Genomic DNA, 22,592 nt, shown 5'->3' on the forward strand with positions numbered 1-22,592 from the left:
TAAACTGCTTCACAGCAGGGCATCATACAAATATCTGGAAAAGTACAGGGAAGAAATAATGGTAGGAAATATCATAATGAGCCAACATGGCAGAAAAGGTTGATTAACTGTTATGAGTCTAAATCTTTAGTGCCTTTCTGTATCTTATGAACCTCCTGGTGCAGCATAAATTTTAGATGATGTTTTATGCGAGCAGTCTTCATCCTGCCAAGCCATTTATTTCCAGATCAGGAGTTTGAGCAGACACGTTTGTTGATCTCTACAGCCTCAGTGCAGGCCAACCTTAAACTCCTTGGCTTCTATTGGTGGGCCCAACATGGTCCTGTTTCTGAGTTGCTTTAAAATGTAATCTATGTGCAGGAGACAACGCTCATATACAGGTTTTGGTCACTGCAGGCAAAACACAGAATCATAGAATGGCTTGGATTGGAAGAGACCTTTAAGATCATCTGGTTCCAACCCCCTTGCCATGAGCAGAGACGCTTTCCACTAGATTAAGTTGTTCAAGCCCCATCCAACCTGGCCTTGAGCACTTCCAGGCATGGGGCATTCCGAGCCTCTCTGGGCAATCTGTGCCAGTGCTTAACCTTCCTCTGTGTAAAGCAAAAAACCATGGAATGATAGGGCAGCATTACAACCAGACCAGATGTGTTAAAATGTCTGAACATAAAAATTTTAGACAAAGTTCAGTCTGATGGTTCAGACACAAAGTCTTGCCATTGTCTTGCTTGCACATAGGAATGGAGGAGAAGTACCTCTTTTAGAGGCAGTTTAAAACTCAAGATGTGTAGCAAAACTCCAACAGGGCAGGACTTTGCTATTTGTTGTCAACAATGAAAGGGAAGTTTTGTATTTCGAGACACAGTATCAGTGGAGTTCTGTTCAAAGCAGAACCCCATCAATTTTCACCAGCTTGACACATGCCCAGAGGTCACCAAAGAGCTACAAATGGAATTATCATAAAAGGATTTAGGCTGGGAGGAACCTTTGGAGTCATCAGTGTCTCACCTTCCTCAGATGCTGTGGTGATTCATATAGAAACTAAAACATACCTCTCCACAACTAATACATATTAAGGTAAACTAATCACATTCCATTCTTATTTATAGACTGTGAAATAATGTGCAAAGCAGAAGCCAAACTAGATGGTTTCAGTTAAAAACAGTTGGCTGGTAGACTCAGATTTCTGCAGGCTCCCTAATGGTGTTTTTCTGATTATCTGATTGCCAAATTAAGAGAATAGATATATTTTTAAATGAAATGTCTGAAATTTTGTTTTACCTGTCAAATGAGATTGGAATTCTGTTGGAATGGTTTTGATTTCTTCTTCCAGATTTGTCCCTACATTTTCCTGAGATAGTCTTAATTTATTACCAGACTAAATTATCGTTTTATACTGCATCTGTGCAACATGTTAGCTTGAAACATGTTTCCCAGGTATATCCAGGAGAATAAAGTGATGTCAGGTGGGAAATGGACCACCTGGCCTCTTTTTTTCTGAAGCCAGTTACACCTCCTGATGCCAAAAATAAGCCCACCTTCCCTGTCTGTCTTCCGCTCATCTGTTTGCTTATAAAAGTTTCTTTTGGAAGAAGGAGCTCTGCCCTTCTTATCCAAGGACTGCTTGCTGCACCTCTTGGTGCTCACTTGAATTGGCAAGAGATGGGTTTTCATATGCCACATCCTGGTCCTTTCACATTTTCTCAGTGCAGTTTTGAAGTTGGTTAAGAGAAAAGATTTGCAATGTGAAAAACAAAAAGCCACCCCAGTGACTCAACCTGGCTGTCTAACCTCTTACCTCTCTTCTAGGTGAGATCAGGGTGGCTTTTGTGCTGTACAACAACCTGGGCACCTATCTCTCCACGGAGAATGCCAGCATGAAGTTGGGAACAGAAGCAATGTCGACCAATCACTCCGTCATTGTCAACTCCCCTGTCATCACAGCAGCAATAAATAAGGAGTTCAGCAATAAGGTTTACCTGGCTGATCCTGTGGTGTTTACTGTAAAGCACATCAAGGTGTGTGACTTCAGAAAGCACTTCTCTTTTTTTTTTTTTTTTTTTTTTTGTTTCTGAAATGAAATGATGCAAAAGTTGGCTGCTGTGAGGCCCCCAGCAGTCCTTGATTAGATTTTGAATTATACTTTTGTTCCTTTGCACTTTGTGTTATTTATGGAGAAGGTGTCTCTTACATTGCATTAGTAGAAGTAAAGAAAGTGTCTCCTTTGAGCTGATGCCCATTGCTCGGTTGCTGACACGCATCATTCTGTAATTAAAAACTACCAATAAATTAGAATAGACCATAATGTTATTTTATCATGGTGGCAGAGGATATTAGAGGGAAGTGGAATTACAGTGAAGGAGGACAGCTAGTCCTCCTGCTAGCCAAGCTCGGTCGTTGCAATAGTTGATTGCTTAAAGCAATTAATTTCTCTGCTCTGCAATGCAAATGAAGCAGTCTGGTTTTGAAGAGCTGGATTTAGTCAATGTCTGAAATTAATCAAGAACAAAGAAGTAAGTTTGCATTAGCAAAGAGTGCAGCAACAATTTAACTTTCTCTGGTATTGGCAAGTAATACTTGACGAATAAACCACTGCTAATTGTTTATCTAAAATTAAAGGGTGAGAGTTACAAAGAGCCTCAGTAGTGCATTTAGAAATCTCTGAGACCCTATCATTGTTACTGCATTTATTAATTTCTTCCTTGCAGCAGTCAGAAGAAAATTTTAACCCAAACTGTTCATTCTGGAGCTACACAAAGCGTACAATGACAGGGTATTGGTCCACCCAGGGCTGTCGCCTCCTGACAACTAACAAGACACACACCACGTGCTCCTGCAACCACCTCACCAACTTTGCAGTCCTGATGGCACATGTGGAAGTTAAGGTAGGCATTGCAGATTCCCAGGCTGATGCCTATGCACTGGGCAGGAAAAGTGGTCAATGTGTGGCACCATTTTGTTACTACTATGGAGCTGAGCAGGGAAGTTGCTGTGTGACAGTAACTCTGAAAGTAGAAACCATCTGGTGTAAGTCTTCTTTCTGCTCTGTGGTGAAACAGAAAATAGTCACACCAATGCAAAACCTGTCTTGGGCTCTTGGCATGGGCAACTCTGAGCTGGCAATAGTGAGTGAGCAGGTTTAGCTGTTGCTGTGTCCTTTGCTAACTAGTACAGAACATCTCCTGACTGGGTTCTTTCTCATAGGGTACTCCCTGTGTCACCAGGGAGTAGCAATATGGGGGACAGAAGTGTGCAGTCCGCCTCATGAGGTGCAAGGTTGGGTGTCCTGCTGGTGGCAGCTGTAGATACACTGCCAGAAGTGTTTGTGTGAGGTGCATGTGTGGAGCCAACAGTGTTTTCCTCCTTCCAGCTGAGGGGAAAATACATTGCCTGCATCTCACTGTGTGACAGAGAGATGCAGGGTGTGACAGATGAGAGGGAAGCCTCTGATACCATCCTGTATAGACTGGGCATCTACTTGAGGCCAGTACATGACTAGCTGGTTCCCTTGCGTGCATTTATGTCTATGGTGTAAATCTGCTTTTCACATGACTAACCCCACTGAAGCTAAAGAAATTAATCCTGGAGGTAGATGTTCCTTGTGGTAGCAGTGGTTTTGGGACCAAAGCACACATTTGGGATTTTACTCAAGAAGAGGAGAATGGACAAGATGATCCTCCATTTCCTGAGCTGCCTTGGCTGTCTTTGGTTGAGAACAGTCTAAACTGCTGGAAAAAGAAGAGAAGGCCCTGATGCCCAAAAGATTTTGGCCTAGTCATTTTCTTTATTGTGGTGTCTCCATTTCATGTGCCTGGCACATCAGCAAAATCCAAAGCTCTGATCTAGATATGGAACTGGCATCTTCCATGCAGGCAGAACTTTCCAGATTCACTTCCATAACCAGCATAACCACAAAAGCTGTTATGGTTTTAAAACTGCTTTTTCTCAAGTAGTCTTCCCCTGTCACTGCTTTGTGTATTTCTGTTCCACTTAATAATCTGAAGAGGAATGTGAAGAGCTGCAATAAAATGTGTATTAAATGAGCATCATATATGACAAAAGTTCTGCAAAAAAAGAACTGGGAGCCTGGGGGTACATTTCACACAACAGCTGGGTCCAGCTGAGATGGGCAGGATATATCTGTTGCTCCTGCAAGTTGTGGTAACCACTTCATTCTGCTGGAGTCAGTCCTAGTCCAGGAAATATGCCATTAAATGTTTGTGCCATTGTCTTGGGAGATGCCTGAAGAAAAGGCCTATTCAGAGCACATATTTACAGCTTAATGGCATTCTGCAGACCAGGTCTGGTTTTGCCAATTCCCTACAAATGCTTGAATTGTCATAAGAAATGTGTGTTTGGCTCATTATCACCCACCTGGAATTTACAGATATGCCTGAGTCACTGAAGTCAGGGGTTGCAGCTGGGAAGTGCCGACAGTGATCCGCTCCACTGGTGTGAATGGGGGCAATCCCTGCTGCGTGGTGCAGATACAGCCCAGTGCTCAACAAGCCTCCTCTCAGACTACAAATGGGTCAGCCTTGTCTGCACTTCCATCCAAACCTCATGAGACAAGTAGAGCTGCTGTTATCTCAGCTTGCAGGAAAAGTATGTAAGACCCTTCCTTGCCCATGTTCATCCTGCAGGTTGGAAAGAGCTGCAGCTGGAAGATTCCCGAGTGCCAAGCCAGTGTGCTATTAGCTAGTGGCTGTTCCTGGGTGTTAACAACTGCCCTCAAGACTTTCAGGTCATGTTTTATCATTTGGCTGCAGCCAAAGTACCATTGCTGTAGGAGCCAAATTGGCTCCACTGTGTTGACTCCGATACAACCGGACAGCTTCCTGGCATGTCCACCTCAGTGATCATCCTGGCCTGAGGGCAAAGGCAGGGCAGGGTTTCCTCCCACATAACACAGGCACATATTTCAGATATAAATACACAGACATTTGCAACTTGTCCTGCCAGCTGCTTGTCACCTTGCTCTTCCTGGTGGCACGGTCTCACTCCATGGTGGAGGTGACCATGTGGCTCTTGGCACGGAAGGTGGCTTATGTGACATTGCTTATGCCATTGTAATGAGTTGATTTTAAAGTCTTGGCAGCACAGTATCTGCTAGTTTGGAATAGTGGAGGTTTAAAAACAAATGGGGATTGTTGTCATTCATTGACTCATGCTCACTCCTCAAAGATATGCTTTTGAGCCATTTTTTAATCTTGTGGCTGGTTCAAAAAGGCATTCCTCAGTCATTCCATGACCTGTTAGTCTTCTTGGAGGTGGAATGATCCTTGGGGAAATGACGTAGTGTGTTTCTGCAAGACCTCTTAGACCAGTGTTCTGGCAATGACCAGGATCTCTCACAATAATTAATAATATTCTGGGAGTTTTGCAACAGAAACAGTTTTCTCCCATGATTGAGATTTGTAGTTTCCTTACTTCAATTGTTTGAATTTTTGGATCCATAGGGAAGATCCTTTGCCTTTAAGAGTATCCACAGCACCCTGCCTAATGAGACTGAAAACTGGGCATCATGGGGAGCAGACATCATAGTCCTGCTAATCAAAAACCAGCACCAGTTTGACAAGTGTCACATCTGCTCATGAATGACGTCCCTGCCTGGTAACATGGCACAAGAGCCTGTTCTCCAGAGGGGGTCTCGGTGGCCGCTCTGGGAGTTCTGGGCTGAGGTGTAATTATTAACAGAGTGTGTGTGGCAAGGTGGAGCTGCAAGGTAGCGTGGCTGAGGAGAGGTGATTGATGGCCATCTGGCTCTGCAGGGTGAAAAAGCAATATGTCTTTGTGCAAAGGGACAGAAAATGCCACCAGCTGACCATGGCAGCAGGGATTTATTGGTGTGCTTGAAGAGTAGGAGTTGCTGGAATCAATTCTGGTCTGACTAGGACAGTAGCTGATTAAGAGGAGAATTTAATTTGAAGATGCTTTCTGCCTGTTAAAATAAGTTGGACTCAGAGTTTCTTATTCACCCACTGGAGTAAAATAACAGCATCCAAGACCAAGAGCTGGCTGTGTACACAAGCAGGATGCATAACTGCTGGGAAGAGCAGTGGACCCTCACCTGCAGGTCCCCCTCCAGCCACTGAAAAAAAAATGTGGTGGCTCCCATGCTGTGGAACAAATCCCATCGTTAAATAAGCCATCCTACCTATGTAATTGCTATAGAATTATTCAAAATTTACAAGTTGTTTTTCATAAGCTTGTGCTTTGCATCATACTAATTATAGCAGATGCATCTTAAATGTGTCATGGGAAAATTATGCAGCCAGAAAACAAGTTCAGAGCTGGTGGGAAAATGCAATTAAAAAAAAACACCCAAACCAGAATAAGCAAAGGTACCCCCAGGGTAGATAAATGTTGCTTATCAGTATGTAGTGAGTGCCAGATCTTACTCTTCTTTTTAAATACAAAGAGAAAGGAGGAAAAAAAGAAAGGTGTTTTACTGTTGCAATTAATAGGAAAGTTTCAGGTGTTTTTCTTTACCACAAAAAGGTTACACTGTGCTAATTATTTTGGAAGTGGAAGCATAAGGCAAGCTGAGGAGAGAAAGGAATAGAAATATATGAAGTCTGAGTGGAATGTAGCAGTCCATTGCCTAAAGCAGCAGAGGAGCAGGCTGGAGTTATTGCAGGCTGATCCTGTGTTCTGAACTTCATGTAGCTCACACTGGCAAGTGCTAAGCCTTGATCTGTGTCTTGCTGCACCCTTCCCTTCTGACCAAGAGCAGGGTGAATGTGAGGACCAAAGCAAAGGTAGTGGTTGTGCTGTGGTGGAACCACATCCCAGCTGTCCCTTGGCGCTGGGCTGAGTAGGACCATTGCTGTGACAGCAGAAGCTGATGACACCGTGACCAGGCTTTTTCCAGAAACTCACATTTCTGGCAGCTTGGCTGGGTGGATGTCTACACCATGTTTGGCACAACTTCTGTAGCTCATTTCTTGGATTGGGATGCCATGTGAGTAATCAGAGCTGCCTAAATCCAGCCATCATGGGAGAGCAGCATGATGGATGCAATTATTATTCCTAACCTCACCTCCTCTCAGCGACTGAATCTGACCTTAGCTGGCTCTCAGTTGCAGTGGGGTTGGTGAGTACAGAGGAATTAGTGGGCTCTTGCCACATGTTGTGTCTGCAGTAGTGTCTGTGACACATGGTGAGGTGAGGTCTGTTCCCATTTCTTTACGCACACCTGTCCCCATACAGCTGTGTTCTGGTCACAGAGGTTTCTAGGACTTAGAATGGCTGCTGCTTCTGGCAGTCGCTGAAAGGCTTTCCATTTCTGGGGAGAAGTTTGTGGGAGAGAGTTCTGCTAGGAGGACTTCGTCTTGCTGAGGAGGGTAGAAGAGGAGGAAGCTCATCTGTGTTGCCCATGCAGAATATGAAGGCAGCTTCACGGACTAAGGCAAGGAGAGAAAAGATGACTAAACCACCTTTTAGGAACGCTCAGGGATCTGAGCCTTGTTGTAAATGGCCAAAGTCAGAAGACAGTAATATTGCACAGAGGCTTCAGGTGGGAATTTTCTCTCTTTATTCCTGGGTTAGGACCCGGTGGTGCCAATGATCACATCACATTTGCAGAGCACAGAGGGAATGTGCACCAGGTCCATGGGTGCTGTATTCACTGTGGAGCACAGCTGCCTACCTCCCTGGGTGCATCCTTGGGGAAGATGGAGAGGATAAGTGCTAAAGCAAAGGGATCCCCTCAGCTCATCGTCCTCTTGGCCACAGAAGGGAAAAATCTCCCTTGAAGCCTCTCATGCTTTCATAGCCATAGCAGGGGATGCCTTTAGCCAGCTCGGCTGCGCTTCAGGAATCCTTGGGGTTTCCTCCCAGTCCATGTACCCCAGCTTGGTGCTTTTGACACATATACAAAACCATCTGGCTCTTCAGTAACCCTTTGCACATAGCCAGCAAAGCATTACAGCCAGGTCATAGCAGTAAATCCTCTCACCACCAGAGATGGGGCAAAAAGGGCAGAGAGACCCTGCATGCCTCCAAAGACCTACAAATCCAAGAAGCAGCATCAGCAATACACAGAAGTTCAAACCTGTCCCACTTGGGTTTCTGCCCAGCCCAGCACTCTGCCAGCTCCCACCAGGCGCAGAGCGGTCATATTTGAGCTAGTTTGATGACATTGTGTTTTTATTTACTGCTTGCTTATTCTTCCATCCCCAAAGATATTACTTCTCCCATTCCTGGAAGGACAGATTAGGCAAAGGAATGTGTCCTTTGCTGCTGGCAGCTTGGTTTGGCTGTTGTTTTTTTCTGCTGATGTTTTTAATGAGAGAGGAAATGGCTGTTCATCTCAGAGAGAGCCATTCTGTCATAAGCTGACATTCCCTGGGATTTGTTTTTATTAGCTCAGCTGTGGTGTACAGACACTGCCAGAGCTGCTTATTGATTTTCCCAGCCTGGATAATATTGGGGCTGCCTGCTCACCCTGCTGTGGTTGCTACCAGTGTTCCTGTTACTCCTCCTGCACAAATCCCTGTCAGCACTCTCCTCCTACTGCTCTAAGCCCCTCTGGAAAAAAACCAGGTCTTTATCCCAAAGCCAGAGACATCTCTTTTCACTGGGCTTTGCATTTTCTAAATCATAAATGTAAAAAACATACTTACTATAGAAACCCTGTCACTGAAGTGTGTTGTTTTTTGTAAAGAACAACTTAATAAGTTGTTCCTGTGCTAAAAATGTGTGTCACCCTATTCTGTGAAGTTGAGTGTAGCTCAGTGGTAACAAACCTCAGTGTCTTGCATGCTATGCCATGTAGCTCCAGTTTGGAGAGCCATGGTGCGTTTGGACAAGGAGTTGTTTGGTTGATGCTGTCAGGAATTGTGTCTTGGACTGATGTCTGGTATTTATCATGGGCTCTGCTGGTTGCCCAAGTATTTGGGAGGATCATTGAGAAGCAAGAGGTGACTGTAGTCAATACCCTGGTGGTCTCAGATGTATGTTGGATGCTTTAGAGACCCTAGGGCTTTCATTGTGCTGGAAAGATATTCCTAGGGATCTTCTGGGAATGGCAGATCCCAGAGGGTCATGATCAGAGGCACAGAGTCCACTTGGACCTGAGCAGGGAGCTCAGACTGGATGACCCCACTGGTGGTCCCTTCCAACCTTCACCATGCTGTGACTCAGTGGTTAGCATGCACATCTGAGCTGTTTTATCCTCAGTCAAGGAGTTTTGAACTGTGCTGGACAGGTAAAGAGAAAATTTGCTCTTCTTGCATTTTTCTGTGGTTGAGAACAGGCTTGAAGGCTGAGACCTACATACAAAATCTTGGTGTGCCCTGTATCATATTTAACCCTGGAACTCCATATATCACCTGTGTAAGCCAGGTTATGCTGCTTCTTGTTTGTCACACAGCGATCAGGTGATGGCAAGGAAAATCTTCCCTTTCCCATATTATTCCAATTGATATAACAGTGCGGAAATTTACTGGTTTTAGTCTCCAGCAAAAGGCAAGTTGCCTTTTGTTGTACTTGCTGGTGTACAAGCTCTGGATGTGCCTGCCCTGAGGGAGCAGTTGGCACTGCCATGGGAAGGATGCCAGTGCTTATCAAGTCTTCCCTGATCCATTTGCTCTGCAGTAGCACCTGAAACTGGCATCTCAAACAGGCTGGAGTGTACCCAGCCTTTAAAATTCAGCTCACTTCTTCTCTTGGACTTTACTAGAAAAGGTACAAATTCATATTTTTTCCCCCTGAGGGGTTTTTAAATTGCTCTTGTTCCCAGTTCATTGTTATCATTCCTTTCTGTTTGTTCTTCTGTGAGTTTGCTGAGTTTGGGGAGGGAGTTTGTAATTATGGAGAAGTTGTTTTTATGGTTGCTTCCCAGCACTCCAGGGATGAGTGTTGCCTACATAAAATCAGTATTATCTTTACGATTAATATTAAAAAGAAAAGCAGTAAGAGTGATAATAGTAATAATAATAATGATACAGCAATGAAGCATATTTACTGCTAAGCATGGTGAGCTTCTTGGGCAAGCAGCCCTTCCCTGAAGAAAGCATAGAACCTAGATGGTGGGATCTCTCTCCAAGAGCAAAACCACCTTTAATTCCTGCATCATGTCTTAAATTCAGCAGAGTTGTGGTATTGTGATAAGAGGTGCAGGAGCTGGGACCTGTGAGAGAATAAGCCCTTGGAGAATTTTCCCTGCACCATGCTAAATTTGTCTTGGGATGGATGAATCTGGCCCCATCTGGGTGGGGTGTGTGCATCTGGCCAAAGTCTGCCTGGTTTCTTTCTCCCTGCATCCACCTGCATTAGCTGCCTTCTCCAAGAGCTCTTGGTCCATTCAGCCTGGCAGGCCAATTTAATCAGACGAGGGTTTGTTCAGGGAGATGTTCTCATGCCATCCCCCTGCAGCCTCAGAGAAAAGAAAGAATGATTTGCAAGGTGCAAGGTTTGCATTAACATTTTTCCGCAGAGTTAAGAGGGATGGATGATCTGGAATGACACTGAGATAAAGCAATGCGCAGCTGCCAGGGAAATGATGTGCTTCATCTTGTCAGGTTTCTGGGCGCTGCTGGATGAACTGGCTGGAATAGGCATTTCTGTCATAAGCCACAGAAAGCACACAATGATTTCTTGTCTCCCCATTGGACTTGTGACCTCTAGTTCCTTAGGTGTTGGAAATAGTTGGAAAGAGATGCAAGGGGGTTTGGGCAAAGGAGCCCTCCATCTCTCTACCTCCAAGTCTTCCTGGAGACAAAACTTCCTGCATGGAAGGGATGGAGCAGAGAATCACTCCCCATCTTTCATTATCATTTGATGCCTTTCACTCATGCTGGTAAAGCCAAAGAGCTGAAAGGTTTGAGATGTTTCTTGCGTGTGCCGACATAGCAGAGCGCATATCGAGAAAGGCCTGACATTTGATGCAACTTTATCATTGGCAAGCAGGCAAAGAAAGTGGATAAATTAATCACCTTTTCCCTCCATCTGTCATAAGCTTTTATCCTATGGAGAGAAAAATGTTTCCACTTTGCCCTGGCTTTTTGAAGTGTGACACTATTGCGTTTGCCAGCCTACATAATGCCCAAGTCATCAAAATGCCAGAAATGGTGGGGAATGTGGTTATCATTTATAACACAACCTGGTGGATCACAAATCTGGGCTTTGAGCTACTTTGATCTTTGGGAAATGCCCCCAGAGATTTCCAGCCAGTCTGTTCCCGAGGTCATTGACTCTAACTACTTACCCAAGCAGTTTTCTCATGGCTCATCGTGTATTCCTTGTGTTTTATTTACATTTTGTTAAGTAATGACATCTATAATTTCACCACATCTGGTGGAAACTTGGGGAATTACGGATGAGTTTAACAGCCTGAATAGTGAAGTGCAATGCTCTCACCAGGAAGGTCTCATCATGTGCCTCCTCCTTCCATGAGGGACATGCAATGTAAGATCAGGAGCAATGCAGCAGTGTTTTGTCAGCAGAGCCAAGGTTCACCTATCCTGACTCTCATAAAACTTTGTTGCCTAGTTTTGCACTGGCTTTGTTTGCATGGCTTTCAAGTACATCCATGTTAAAAGTTCATCACAGGGAATCAGTCACTTGCCAGGCTGTCTTAAAATCACTGTTCTGTTACAGTTTAAAAGCAAATTCATGTTAAAAGGTCTGTCTTTTTTTTTTTCTGGGTAATGTTCTCTGGATCAATCTGACTTCCCAGGAGTTCTAAAATATAACTCCAGGGTTTGAAAAAGAAAAATCAAACTTCCTTTCTCCTTCCCCTGTGGAAAAAGAAAAAAAAATTAAGCAATCTCTTTCTTTCCAAAGCCTCTGAGCTCATACATCTCTGAACATTTTAAGAGAGTCTTTTTTCACTGTTGGCAAATGGTTGTAATGGACTTGCACTTGTTGGACATGATGTTGTTAGCATGAAATGCTTTTTTACACTTGAATCACTCTGTTCAGTGGTTCTGTATACTGGGTGTCCAGGCACTCCTTTGCCATGCTTGTGCAAGATTGAGTCGCACACAAGACTAGCCCTGATATCTCAGTATTTTCATCAACACCATTATGCTTCTGCAAGGTTTTGGGGTCTGAGTCTGTTCAGGGCACCTGCAGCTTGCAAGATGCTTTGGAGTCTGTGTTCCAGGTTGCAGCTTTCTTGCTGCAGGGTTCAAGTTTAGGTGCATTTAATCTTTTTGCTACTCATGCCTTGTACCACAGACAACCTCACTCTGTGTGCATTAGAAGTCATGCATCATGCACCTGATGAGATTTTTTTGTTTTACCTTCAGCACAGCGATGCAGTCCATGACCTGCTCCTGGACTTCATCACATGGGTTGGCATCCTGCTTTCCCTGGTCTGCCTCCTGATCTGCATCTTCACCTTCTGCTTCTTCCGTGGGCTGCAGAGCGACCGCAACACGATTCACAAGAACTTGTGCATCAGCCTCTTCGTGGCTGAGCTCCTCTTCCTCATCGGCATCAACCGGACTGACCAGCCGGTAAGAGACAAAGCATTTTCTGCTTCTGTCACAGGCTCTTGTCTCAGTGCATCTGCTGTGTCTGACCAGTGAAAAACATTCCAGCACTGTCTTCATGCCATGCACGAGTCCTCAAAGGGCTGGGCCCCTAGTTAATAACTGGGATTCACATGCTGATGCCTGCTGTGATTTCAGGGGCTGTATGTGTGTTGCTTGTCAATGTGTGTGTATGTTTAATAAGCAGGTTCTAAAAATGAGCTTATACTGTGTGCATCTTCATCTGCTTATTTGCATGAATGTGTACGTGCTTGCCTTTGTATCTTTTAGTATCACTTATATATGCTTGTACTATTTTAAAACAATTCACACATATTTCCCAAGTGTAAAAAAGTTCTTCCTTTGGAGAGGGAAGATAAGAACACCCTCATTTTTATTAAGCCTCCAAGTAAGAGTACACCTGACTGTTGCATTAATTAATCATGCTACAAACACCTTTCCTTGCTCTTTTCAATCCTCACACAGATTGCCTGTGCTGTCTTCGCTGCCCTCCTGCACTTCTTCTTCCTGGCAGCTTTCACCTGGATGTTCCTGGAGGGTGTGCAGCTGTACATCATGCTGGTGGAGGTGTTTGAGAGCGAGCATTCCCGGAGGAAGTATTTCTACTTGGTGGGGTACGGCATGCCTGCGCTGATTGTGGCCGTGTCGGCAGCAGTGGACTACCGGAGCTACGGCACAGACAAAGTGTGAGTGACCGTGGCTTTGCCTGGACCTGCTCAGGAGAGGTGGGAGTGGGAGCAACAAATGGACATGGGGAGCCCAGAGGAGTTGTTCAGGCAGAACTCACTCAGCCAGGAGGCGTGCCTTGCCTTATCTCTGTGTTTCTTGCAGGACAAATTCCACACTATGAAATGATTTGCAAAGGTATTTTCTAGGGAAGTCAGTCGAGGAAAATTTTGTCACATCATTGCATAACATCAGCAGAGGTCACTGTCCCTAGTTTCAGTTTGGTACTATATCAGCAAGATCCTCCTTCTCTAACCAAAGAGTATTTCATATTTGGATGAAGATACTGCTTTCTTCCTCTTTTTTTAAAACCGTTCTATCAAATTAACAGAGCCTGCAGGCAAAATAGGTGGTGACTATGGAATGCATTAGGCTCTTTGCAAATCAGAGCAGCTATATCATTTATCATTACGAGTATTCTTAAGTGTTTTCAACATTGCTGAAGCTGGTATGAAAGCACAAGTTAGATTATCATGCAACACTGTTGAATGGAAAACAAGGGGAAGATTGAATGTTTGATTCTCTTTGCCATCTTTGCTACAATAGGATTAACAGTGTGTTTTTAGTGACTTTTTTTTTTTCTTCCTTTTCAGTCAGTCTGCCTTTCCAGTCTCATTTTAACTGAGTTAAGGGCTCAGTATGAAAGCATGTATAGTAAAGAGCCATTGTTGGTTCTGAAGCTCTTTTTTGGCATAGATCAGGTCAGGCCATGGCAGCATTTGATTTTCTGTTAGGTTCAACAGCAGATTTTTTGCCTGAAACCTTATTTGTATATATGAACCTTTATTTTATGAAAAAGCAGATCTGTAGAGCAGTGGAGCTGCTCATGATCCATTACCATGCCAGCAGGCAAGCTTGGCTCCCAGATGGATATTTGTGTTGTGTTCCTCCCATGAGTAGGAGAGCAGCGACCTGAATTTGTATAAATGTCACACTTCATGTAAAGGAAAGGAAATCTCCTACAGATAAGGGTAGGAGGGTGTAAGTTTTTTAGGATCTCTACCAATTTATCCAAAGTAGTTTGACTGACTTTTACAGGCCTAGGGGGCAAAGAATAGGTAACACAACAGCTGATTGCCATTTCTGAAGGAGATTTTCCATCAGTTGCCACCTGCTTCCTGCCCCAACAAACTCTTCTATTCACTCCCCCTCTTGAGCATTATATAAGCACCTATTAAATCAGGTATGGAAACAGTTTGCCTTGTCCCTTTAGACAAATTTATTCTTAACTATGGTGTTCTTGTGGAGGACATTGCTCTTCACAGTGGCCTACATCAGGCACGTTGAGCCTCAAACATACTCCAGTAGTCTGGAAAGGACAGCACATCTGCCATTGCTGGAGCACTGTCCTAACCTGTCCAGTTTACAGTGTAGTATTTTGTGGCTACTTTCCACACTGTTCACCCTTTGGCTTTTGCAAATAGACCTTCGTTGCCAAAATATTTCCACGGCATGGAAGGTGCAGGCAGAAAGTTTGGCTGAAATTCCCTGAAGGCGAACACTTCGCTATCTTGGCATTGAAGAGGCAGCAGTCCTGTGTGTGTGCCAATAAAATATGTCTCCCTCACCACAGCACTAAGTGGTATTTTAAATGATTAAACATGTATATATAATATTTTGCAAATAAATATTTACAGAGATTTGCAAATCTAAAATATTTATTTATAATTTTTAATTCCAGAATGTACAATTTCATCACGTTCTCACAGAGGAAAATAAAAACCATACAATATGTTTTGTATAACTATCATGCTCCATCTGGTTGATGGATGATGATGTATTTTTCAGTATAATGTTATTAGAAGGGTAGAACTGATTAGAATTTGTAGTGAACTGTATGCCAGGCATGCATAATTTGATTGCAAGAAGTTGCTTGGTTTTGCCAGGTTTTGTAAAACATCCTCTGGAATATATTACTTGCCTCCCTCCATTATTTACTGCATTTGTTTAAGCAGGACTTATGGAGCTGTTAGTGTTATTTGTTTTTTGCCTGGCATTTGGTGCCACCATTCATACATCTCAGAATGATTTGCTTAAACACACAGTCTAGGGTTTTCTTGATTTCATTTTCCTTTCTAAATCCAACCCTCCTGTAACACATGCCCAGATTACATAGCCAGGAACAGGCAGTTGTTCCTCCCTCTGTTGCTTTACTCATCACTTGGTGCTTGTGATTTTCTTGAAGTATCCCATGTCCTATTATTCATATTGGCATTTTGGAGTAGCTACTTCATAAAGATATTCTTATACACTTATAATTAATTCAAGGATAGGGATTGATCCTTTTCCTAGTTCTTTGTGTTTGTTTGCTTGTTTGTTTTTTTGTTTGTTTTAGAACAGTTCAAACCCCTTATATTAGGAGATTAATTTGCTTTTGTGACTAAGCAGCAGCAAAAATTCCCTTAAAAGATCATCCCATTCAGGCTAGCTCAACTGTGTTTGAGATAAATCAGAAATGTTGCATCTCACCTTATTCTGATTCTAATCTCTTAAATGAAGATGAAAAGCAGGAAACCCCACTGTAGATAGTGTGATTCCCCCACATTGCCAAAGAGATTCTGGCAGTGCTCTCATAAACTTCCAGGTTACTATTTCTTGCAGGCCATATCTTCAGCTGCTGGGACTGAAATGGCCACAGCTCAAGTTAGGCTGCAAAAAAGAAGATCCTGGTATTGTACTTAAAATAAATAAATTAAAAGATAAATAATTTGCCTCATCCCATGTGTTAATCAAGTCCATCCATTTCCTCAATGGATATGATGTTAAGGGTCATGGTGGGCAATGCTACAAAATGCAAGGAAAATAGTATAAAAAATAGTATTTGCATTTGTAGTTAGTGTTTGAAAATAACTTACATCTAAAATTCAGTAAAAGCTCAATTATGGCTTTAGCGGCCTTTGAGAAGACTTATGCTAGAAGCAGGCCATCCCAAATCAGCAGCAAGAAACTATTCCATATTTCCATACTTCCCTGGGTTTTATATCAAAGCCTCTCACAAATTGAAGAGGAAAGCAGCTACGCTTTGAGTTGTTCAATATATTTTAGAAACTTGTAGGTATATTCATTCACTGGTGATCAAATCCATCATGGCAGGGATCTCTCTTTTGTCTCTCCCCCCTTCCTCCCCCCTTTTGGAATGCTATAAAGCAGGATATACATGGTAAGCAATCCAGCTGTCAGAAAGCAAAATGAAAGCCCTGTGTATGTACACAGCCTCTGAGTCCATCAGCCAGGCGCCAACATTTCATGCATGTAAATGCTGCTCAGAAAATAGCATCTAACAATGTGCTCTGTCTTGGGTGGCTCCACTGAACTTGTTTTATTTGCAGTGCTGCTGCCAGCATTTGGAGGAGGAAGCGTGAGCTATGTGGATGCTGAACTCCATTAAGCAGAACCTATATTGCACCCTTGAAAGGCATGTCTGGTGCATGCATATCCCATTGCTGCACCCTGACAAGGAGGCTGTACAGCCACATGAAACAAACCACTGAGCTCCCATGAATGACATGATATGTTTAGGGCTCTTCAAATTTTATGGTCCAATGGCAGCTAATGATTGTTTATTGGTTATATTTAATGCACACCGGGGATAGTTTAGTATTTGATTTCTCTTCATGCAGAAAATAGAGTAAACTCTTTGTAGTCTTTATTACTTGGGCAAAGCCTTAGGTGAATATTGTGAGTTGCCACTGTGGAAAAGGAGGAAATTAAAAAGTAAAGGAGAGCAGTGCCACAGAGCTTGTCACGAGAAGTGAATGCATTGGGGTGACTCCTAGAAGAAGCAGTGGGGTTTTGAGCAGTATTCCCTACATATGCACATTTCCTGATAATCCCTTGCCTTGCACTGAGCCCTGAAGGCTCAGTGTTTGCTCAATGGCAGCACAGCCTAAACTCATAATGTGGCAAGTCCGTGCTCACAGCGCAGCTGCTTGTGGAGGGTCACAAGTAACTCAGCAGCCCAAGATTAGCAACTCTGGGAAGTGAGTTGCCTGATTGCTTCCTTGTTTGGAGGAGCTCATTTATGCAGCTCATTGTGCGTGTGGGTTTTTGTCTTCTAAGGCAAGAAAAGCTCAGTGTGGTACTTGTCTGATTAGCAATTTACAGCTCCATAACGCAATTGGCGGGATGCCTGTGTTTTGATGTTTTTGGTCTTAATTTGCATTTTTAATGAGGTATGACTTAAACAGGTTCAGAGTTTCATCTCTTCCTGATGACCACCAAGAACCCCATTTCTTTTTAAGTCCCCCAAGGCTGAGTATTGTACACAGTTTCATAGAAAGGCAAATTTTCCATTCAAACAAATAAAAAATGACATTGCATTTTTTGAAGTGTGCAGAGAGGCCTAAAAGAGCCGCCTCTGTTTCTCACAAGCTGCGCTTCAGCTTAGGTGAAGGCATCTCTCCTAGGGCTCCTTTTGCTCCATACCTGGCCCCCCGCTTACCCTGATGGCAGGACCTGGTTCCTCTGCTGTTTCTCATCCACAACATCCTCAGTTGTTTTCTACAAATGAAGAGACAGATATTTTAGGGGAGTGGGGTGGAAAATTTCATTCTTTTTGCTGTCTGGAAAAGGTACCAGTTGCTTTGCTCTTCTTTGCTGAGCCTGGCACAGCTTTTTGCTCATTCTGTATTTCAGCTTTCCCTGGTTTTCCCCATGTCCCAATCTATATGCATTCAAAACCAGCTGCACCAGATGTGACTGAAGGGTGATCACTGTGCTTCAAGAAGTAAAGAGAGGGTTTTATGTTTTTCCTCTTCCCCAAACTTTCCAAGATCCAGGTCACTCTTTATGCTGAAGGAAAACTAAGTTGATGGTAACTAAAATACAGTGTTCCCAACTTCTGGGCAGCAGGAGTTGCCCTGTTTTTAATGTTTTGAATATTAAACTGTCAAAAAAAAGTTCAAAATATTTTCATTAAAAAAAAATAAAACCCCCACAACCCTCTGAGTCCTCTCCCACACACCAGCACTCATTATCAGTAGAAAAAAATGATGGGGCTGCGTATTCTGTGATTTATATGCAGCAGCTGAGGCATAAGCACCAGTTACTCATTTTTCCTGAGGGGGATGGGGTAGGTACAAAGTCTGAAACGCCGTGTAAATATGTGAGCTGCTGCTATGCGGACATCCTTGTTTCGGAATGGGGGGGCACTTTTTACAGGGACTTCATTATCCTTGAAACCTCTATTCCTTTGTCAAATCTAGTTGCAATTGGGTGACATTTCAGATAGCATTATGGGTGATACACAGATGTCATGATGGCATAAACCTTTTCCTATAGGGAATCAGACTCAAGTAGTTTCGAGTCACTCATGTTGTTCCATTACCAGCTGCATCTAAATCACCTTGAACTTCAGCAGCCAGGGAGGAAACAAGATTTCCCAGCAATAGCTCTGAAAGCCTCTGTTTGCCTGCCTCTTGCATTAAGATTTTGCTGCTATCACGTGAGGATTCTGGATGAGCAACTGCAGAGGCAGTTCAGGAATGACAGTTAGGGAAGTGACAGTATTTTAATTTGTGACAAATAGCCTTATGAGTGTGTGTATATATCAATACATCTCCAACGCTGATGAGACCTGAAATTTATATGGTCAGGAAGGGAAGTGAGAAGTTTTCTCTGCATATTTGAATTTATTCATATTTTGGCTTCTCCCAGCCACAGAGGTTCAGGGCATGCTTTATTCTCTCATCAGGCATCTCCTGCTGATCATCTCCCATGGGGCTGCTGGCACAGACCTTTCTGCCTGTTGCAAAGTCCATTGGAAGGGAAAAAGCATTAGCCACATACACTAGAGCTGTCATTTGTGAGAACTGCTATCTCCACCACCATGATAAATTCATATATACAGTTCCTGTCACTTGCGTAATCATGAAATTCTGTTGGATGTTTAGTAGAAGAGTGGTTTTATGCTTTCTCAGTCCTTTGTGTATAAACGGAACTGTGATTTGCAGCATTACAAAGACGACAAGATATTATTTTAAACATCATGTGGAACTTTCTTGGAATTTACATTTGTCTGTCTTGTAACGAGTCACTTCCATTTTATCTTCCTGTCGCCTGGAATGAACTAGGAATGGAAATGTAATTTCCCAGGGGCTTTAAAAAATGTGGGGAGTATTAAATGCGGTTGAAATTAAGCGATTAATAATTTAGTTTTAGGCCATGAATCAACTTCTTGTGATAGCACAGACCATATGCAACCCTGGAAACATTAGTGGAAACAAAATACTCAGGAGGTTCAGGGAAATAAAACACTTTAAAGGGGAAATTGCTGAACCTAATTAAACCTCAGCCTTCTGTTATCCAATTCATGCTTCCTATTTGCACCAAAGTTTCTCTGATATACTTGCTAGAGAAATGTCATCTTGCTTGACAGCTGACAGTTTGCATTGCATCAGAGCTGGAGAGCAAAGAGCAGCACAAAGCAAAGAAGTTCTGTGGATGTTCATCAGACCCCTTCCTTAAAAAAAAACACAGTTTAAGGAGTTTTTCCAACAGATGCAGAAGGCCTAAGCAAATAGGCCTTGTGCCATTTTCTCCCTGCTTCCTCTAGAGGTAATTATCTTACTCCATCAATAGCGCTGTCAGAAATTGGGCACATAATTCAGCATTTAAATGAACAAGCAATGTAATATTTCCTGTCTCCCACCGGCGTGTTTTGCAGCTCACATTCTTCTCTGTCACTCTCTCACTCTTGATGTATGTCCTGGGTGCAGTCCTTGAATGCCTTCTCTCCCCTGTGTTTCATTACAGATGTTGGCTCCGACTTGACACCTACTTCATTTGGAGCTTTATAGGACCAGCGACCTTGATAATTATGGTAAGAACTCCTAATTAACTACTCCATCTCTCAGGTCAAGAAATAAAACTTTTGCTGTCCCTTTTCTCTTTATCTTTAATTTACACAGATTAATTTGAGAAAGGAATGTTCTTCTCTGACCCTACCTGGCATAGCAATTAGACCCTCATTATGAGAGGCTCTTGGCATTGCAAAATACTTGATCAAAATGGACCAGAGAGCTTCAGAACAGGCACTTGCAGAGTTTGGTTTTTACCACTGGACATTTAGAGGTGCCACACTGTTTTGATGCCACTCACTGCTCACACTCCTTTCAAATTCCAGAGTGAAGTTTTGCATTGATAATGCAAAAAAAAAAAAAAAAAAGAAAAAAAGAAAAGGGAAATCTGGGAGCAGGGGAGGGGGGAATGAAGAAAAGTCCAAACTGGAAAAGAAGTTTGTTGAGGGTTTTTCCTAACCAGCAGAAGTTGAAACTTGTGTGACTTCATGTTTAGCACATTGCCAGCATATCAGCTAACACAGCAACAAGGTAGAGAACCCAACTTCAGAGACAGCTGGAGTTTTCTTATACTTTAATTGCTACAATATGGCTTAAATAAACCATCCTTTGTTTTGACTAGGCTACAGTTTGGCTAGCACAGAAAACCAGGCACTCTGACTTCAATGAAGACATTGTCTGTGCTTCTGCTGCTTCTCCTGCAACTTGGGAACCATTTCAGCAGCCTTCCACATCAGGAAGGGGGCCATGCCACCAACTACAGCTCTTGGGGTTTTTTTTCCCCCCTTAAGCAATTAATTCATAAAAAGATATCTTCCCTATTTGATTATGTCTCAAATCCTAGACTGGGCTTTTTGGGAAACTCCTTTCCAGGAATTGGCCGCCTTGTGAGCGCTGAGGCATGGAAACCCCATCGCATCTTTTACAGAAAAAATCAAACAATTTTTTATTTTTGTTTTTCAACTTTGCATTGTGCAAAGTACAATCAGTTGTGCTTTCCCTGCCTACCTGCCCCGTTCCAATGTGTTTAATAGGTGTATTCACCAAAAAAAGATGCTTTTTTGCTTCATTACAATGGGGCTGGCTGAGCAAGATGCTGGGAGTGACTTTTCACGCCTGTACACGTTTCGGACACAGAGAAGCCCTTACTCTTTTTAATTTTCCATACTGCTCTTTGAAGCAGTACCGTTGAAGTTAGAACCAGCCTTGTATCAGCAGTGCCACAGCTGTGGTAAGGCTATGGCATCGCCGGTCCTGTAATCTACAGCCCAAGTCACCTTATAAAATGCTTAGAAATTCTCTGTCATTCAGTCACTATAAAACTGTACCATAAGCTAATTTCCTACAGTAACCCATCTGTTACAGAGAAGGAGCTGACTTTCTCCCCACCCTGTTGTGCTGTGTCACATAATCCTTTTTTTTTTCTTCCCCCTCCATTACAGCTTAATGTCATCTTCCTTGGGATTGCTCTCTATAAAATGTTTCATCATACTGCCATACTGAAACCTGAATCTGGATGTCTTGACAATATCAAGTAAGTGGTTTTTCTCTGCCTGTTTCTGTCTTTTGCTGTTTATTCCCTCATTGCTCTGAGGTGCGAAACGGGGGAGCCAGCTCTGGCAGCAGCAGTGCTAACCAGGGATAATACCTTGGGCTATGGCACTGCAGAGTGCTTTCTAAAAGACACCAAGTGGCTGATGATGAAGAACTATACTGGGATTTGGCTGCAATTGTTGGCATTTTCCATTCAGTTTTGCATGAAGGAGGCAAAGCTACATTTTCTGTCCTTGAAGCAGGTAACCTTCTAGTCTACGTAAAGGAAATTATGCCCAATAATTACCAGCTAATTATTGCAGTCTCTACAGGGAAGGTGTTGAAACAGTTGATTATTACTACTTCTGTGTGCTCTGAGGGCAGCTGCCTTACTTGTTTTCTGTTTGTTTTGGCCCCTGACAGATTCCATGACCCAAATTCTCCCCCGGAGTCTGATATTGCTTTCAGCAAAGTTATCCAGGATTTTCCTGGGGGTGCCCACATCAGCAGGTGGATGTGCTTGCCAGCCAAAGCATGTTTTGCCCTTGCACTGGGTTAACATCTGAGCCTGGGTATCTTACTGTCTAGCAAGCTGCTTCATTATATTGGTAGGGTATTAGTCTCTGTCAGTGCCAGTTTATTCAGCTACCTCTGCCTTTAATTACTCTCTTCAAAAACACAAGCCAGATTTCAGGTGCAGCGCATGATAAGACTGGGAGCCTGCTAATTAATAAAACCATCTAATGAGCTTCAGGAGGAGGAAATTGTTGGGAGTCAGCGCTTTAGTGCTCACCCAGGAAAGGAGAGTGTGGTGCAGCACGGCTTGAAGTGGGTTCTCCTCTCTCATTCGTGGTAGGAGAGGGAGAAGAGGCATAAGGGGAGCTCTTTAGAAGATGTCTGAATTGCACACTTGCAAGGCAGCTCTCAGCAAGGCTGTTGTTCTTACTGCTTAGCTGCTCTTGCAGATGCAGCTTTAATTTGAACCAGGTCAAGGCCCCCCCAAAAAGCTTTCTCAGCAGGCAGGGTTTGCAGT

At 43.2% G+C, this 22,592-nt stretch overlaps 1 protein-coding gene across 1 annotated transcript in view; it reads left to right on the forward strand.

Annotated features, from left to right (window-relative positions):
- ADGRL3 (adhesion G protein-coupled receptor L3) overlaps nt 1-22,592 on the forward strand; it is a 482,547-nt gene that overhangs the window by 415,133 nt on the left and 44,822 nt on the right. Inside the window, exons 14-19 of the mRNA XM_059470076.1 lie at nt 1,810-2,018; nt 2,709-2,885; nt 12,258-12,467; nt 12,969-13,189; nt 19,983-20,049; nt 21,469-21,560. Coding sequence (XP_059326059.1) covers nt 1,810-2,018; nt 2,709-2,885; nt 12,258-12,467; nt 12,969-13,189; nt 19,983-20,049; nt 21,469-21,560 — 976 coding nt within the window. The remainder of the gene's footprint in view (nt 1-1,809; nt 2,019-2,708; nt 2,886-12,257; nt 12,468-12,968; nt 13,190-19,982; nt 20,050-21,468; nt 21,561-22,592) is intronic.

This window comes from Ammospiza nelsoni, chromosome 4, assembly GCF_027579445.1.
Source record: "Ammospiza nelsoni isolate bAmmNel1 chromosome 4, bAmmNel1.pri, whole genome shotgun sequence".
NCBI lineage: Eukaryota > Metazoa > Chordata > Aves > Passeriformes > Passerellidae > Ammospiza > Ammospiza nelsoni.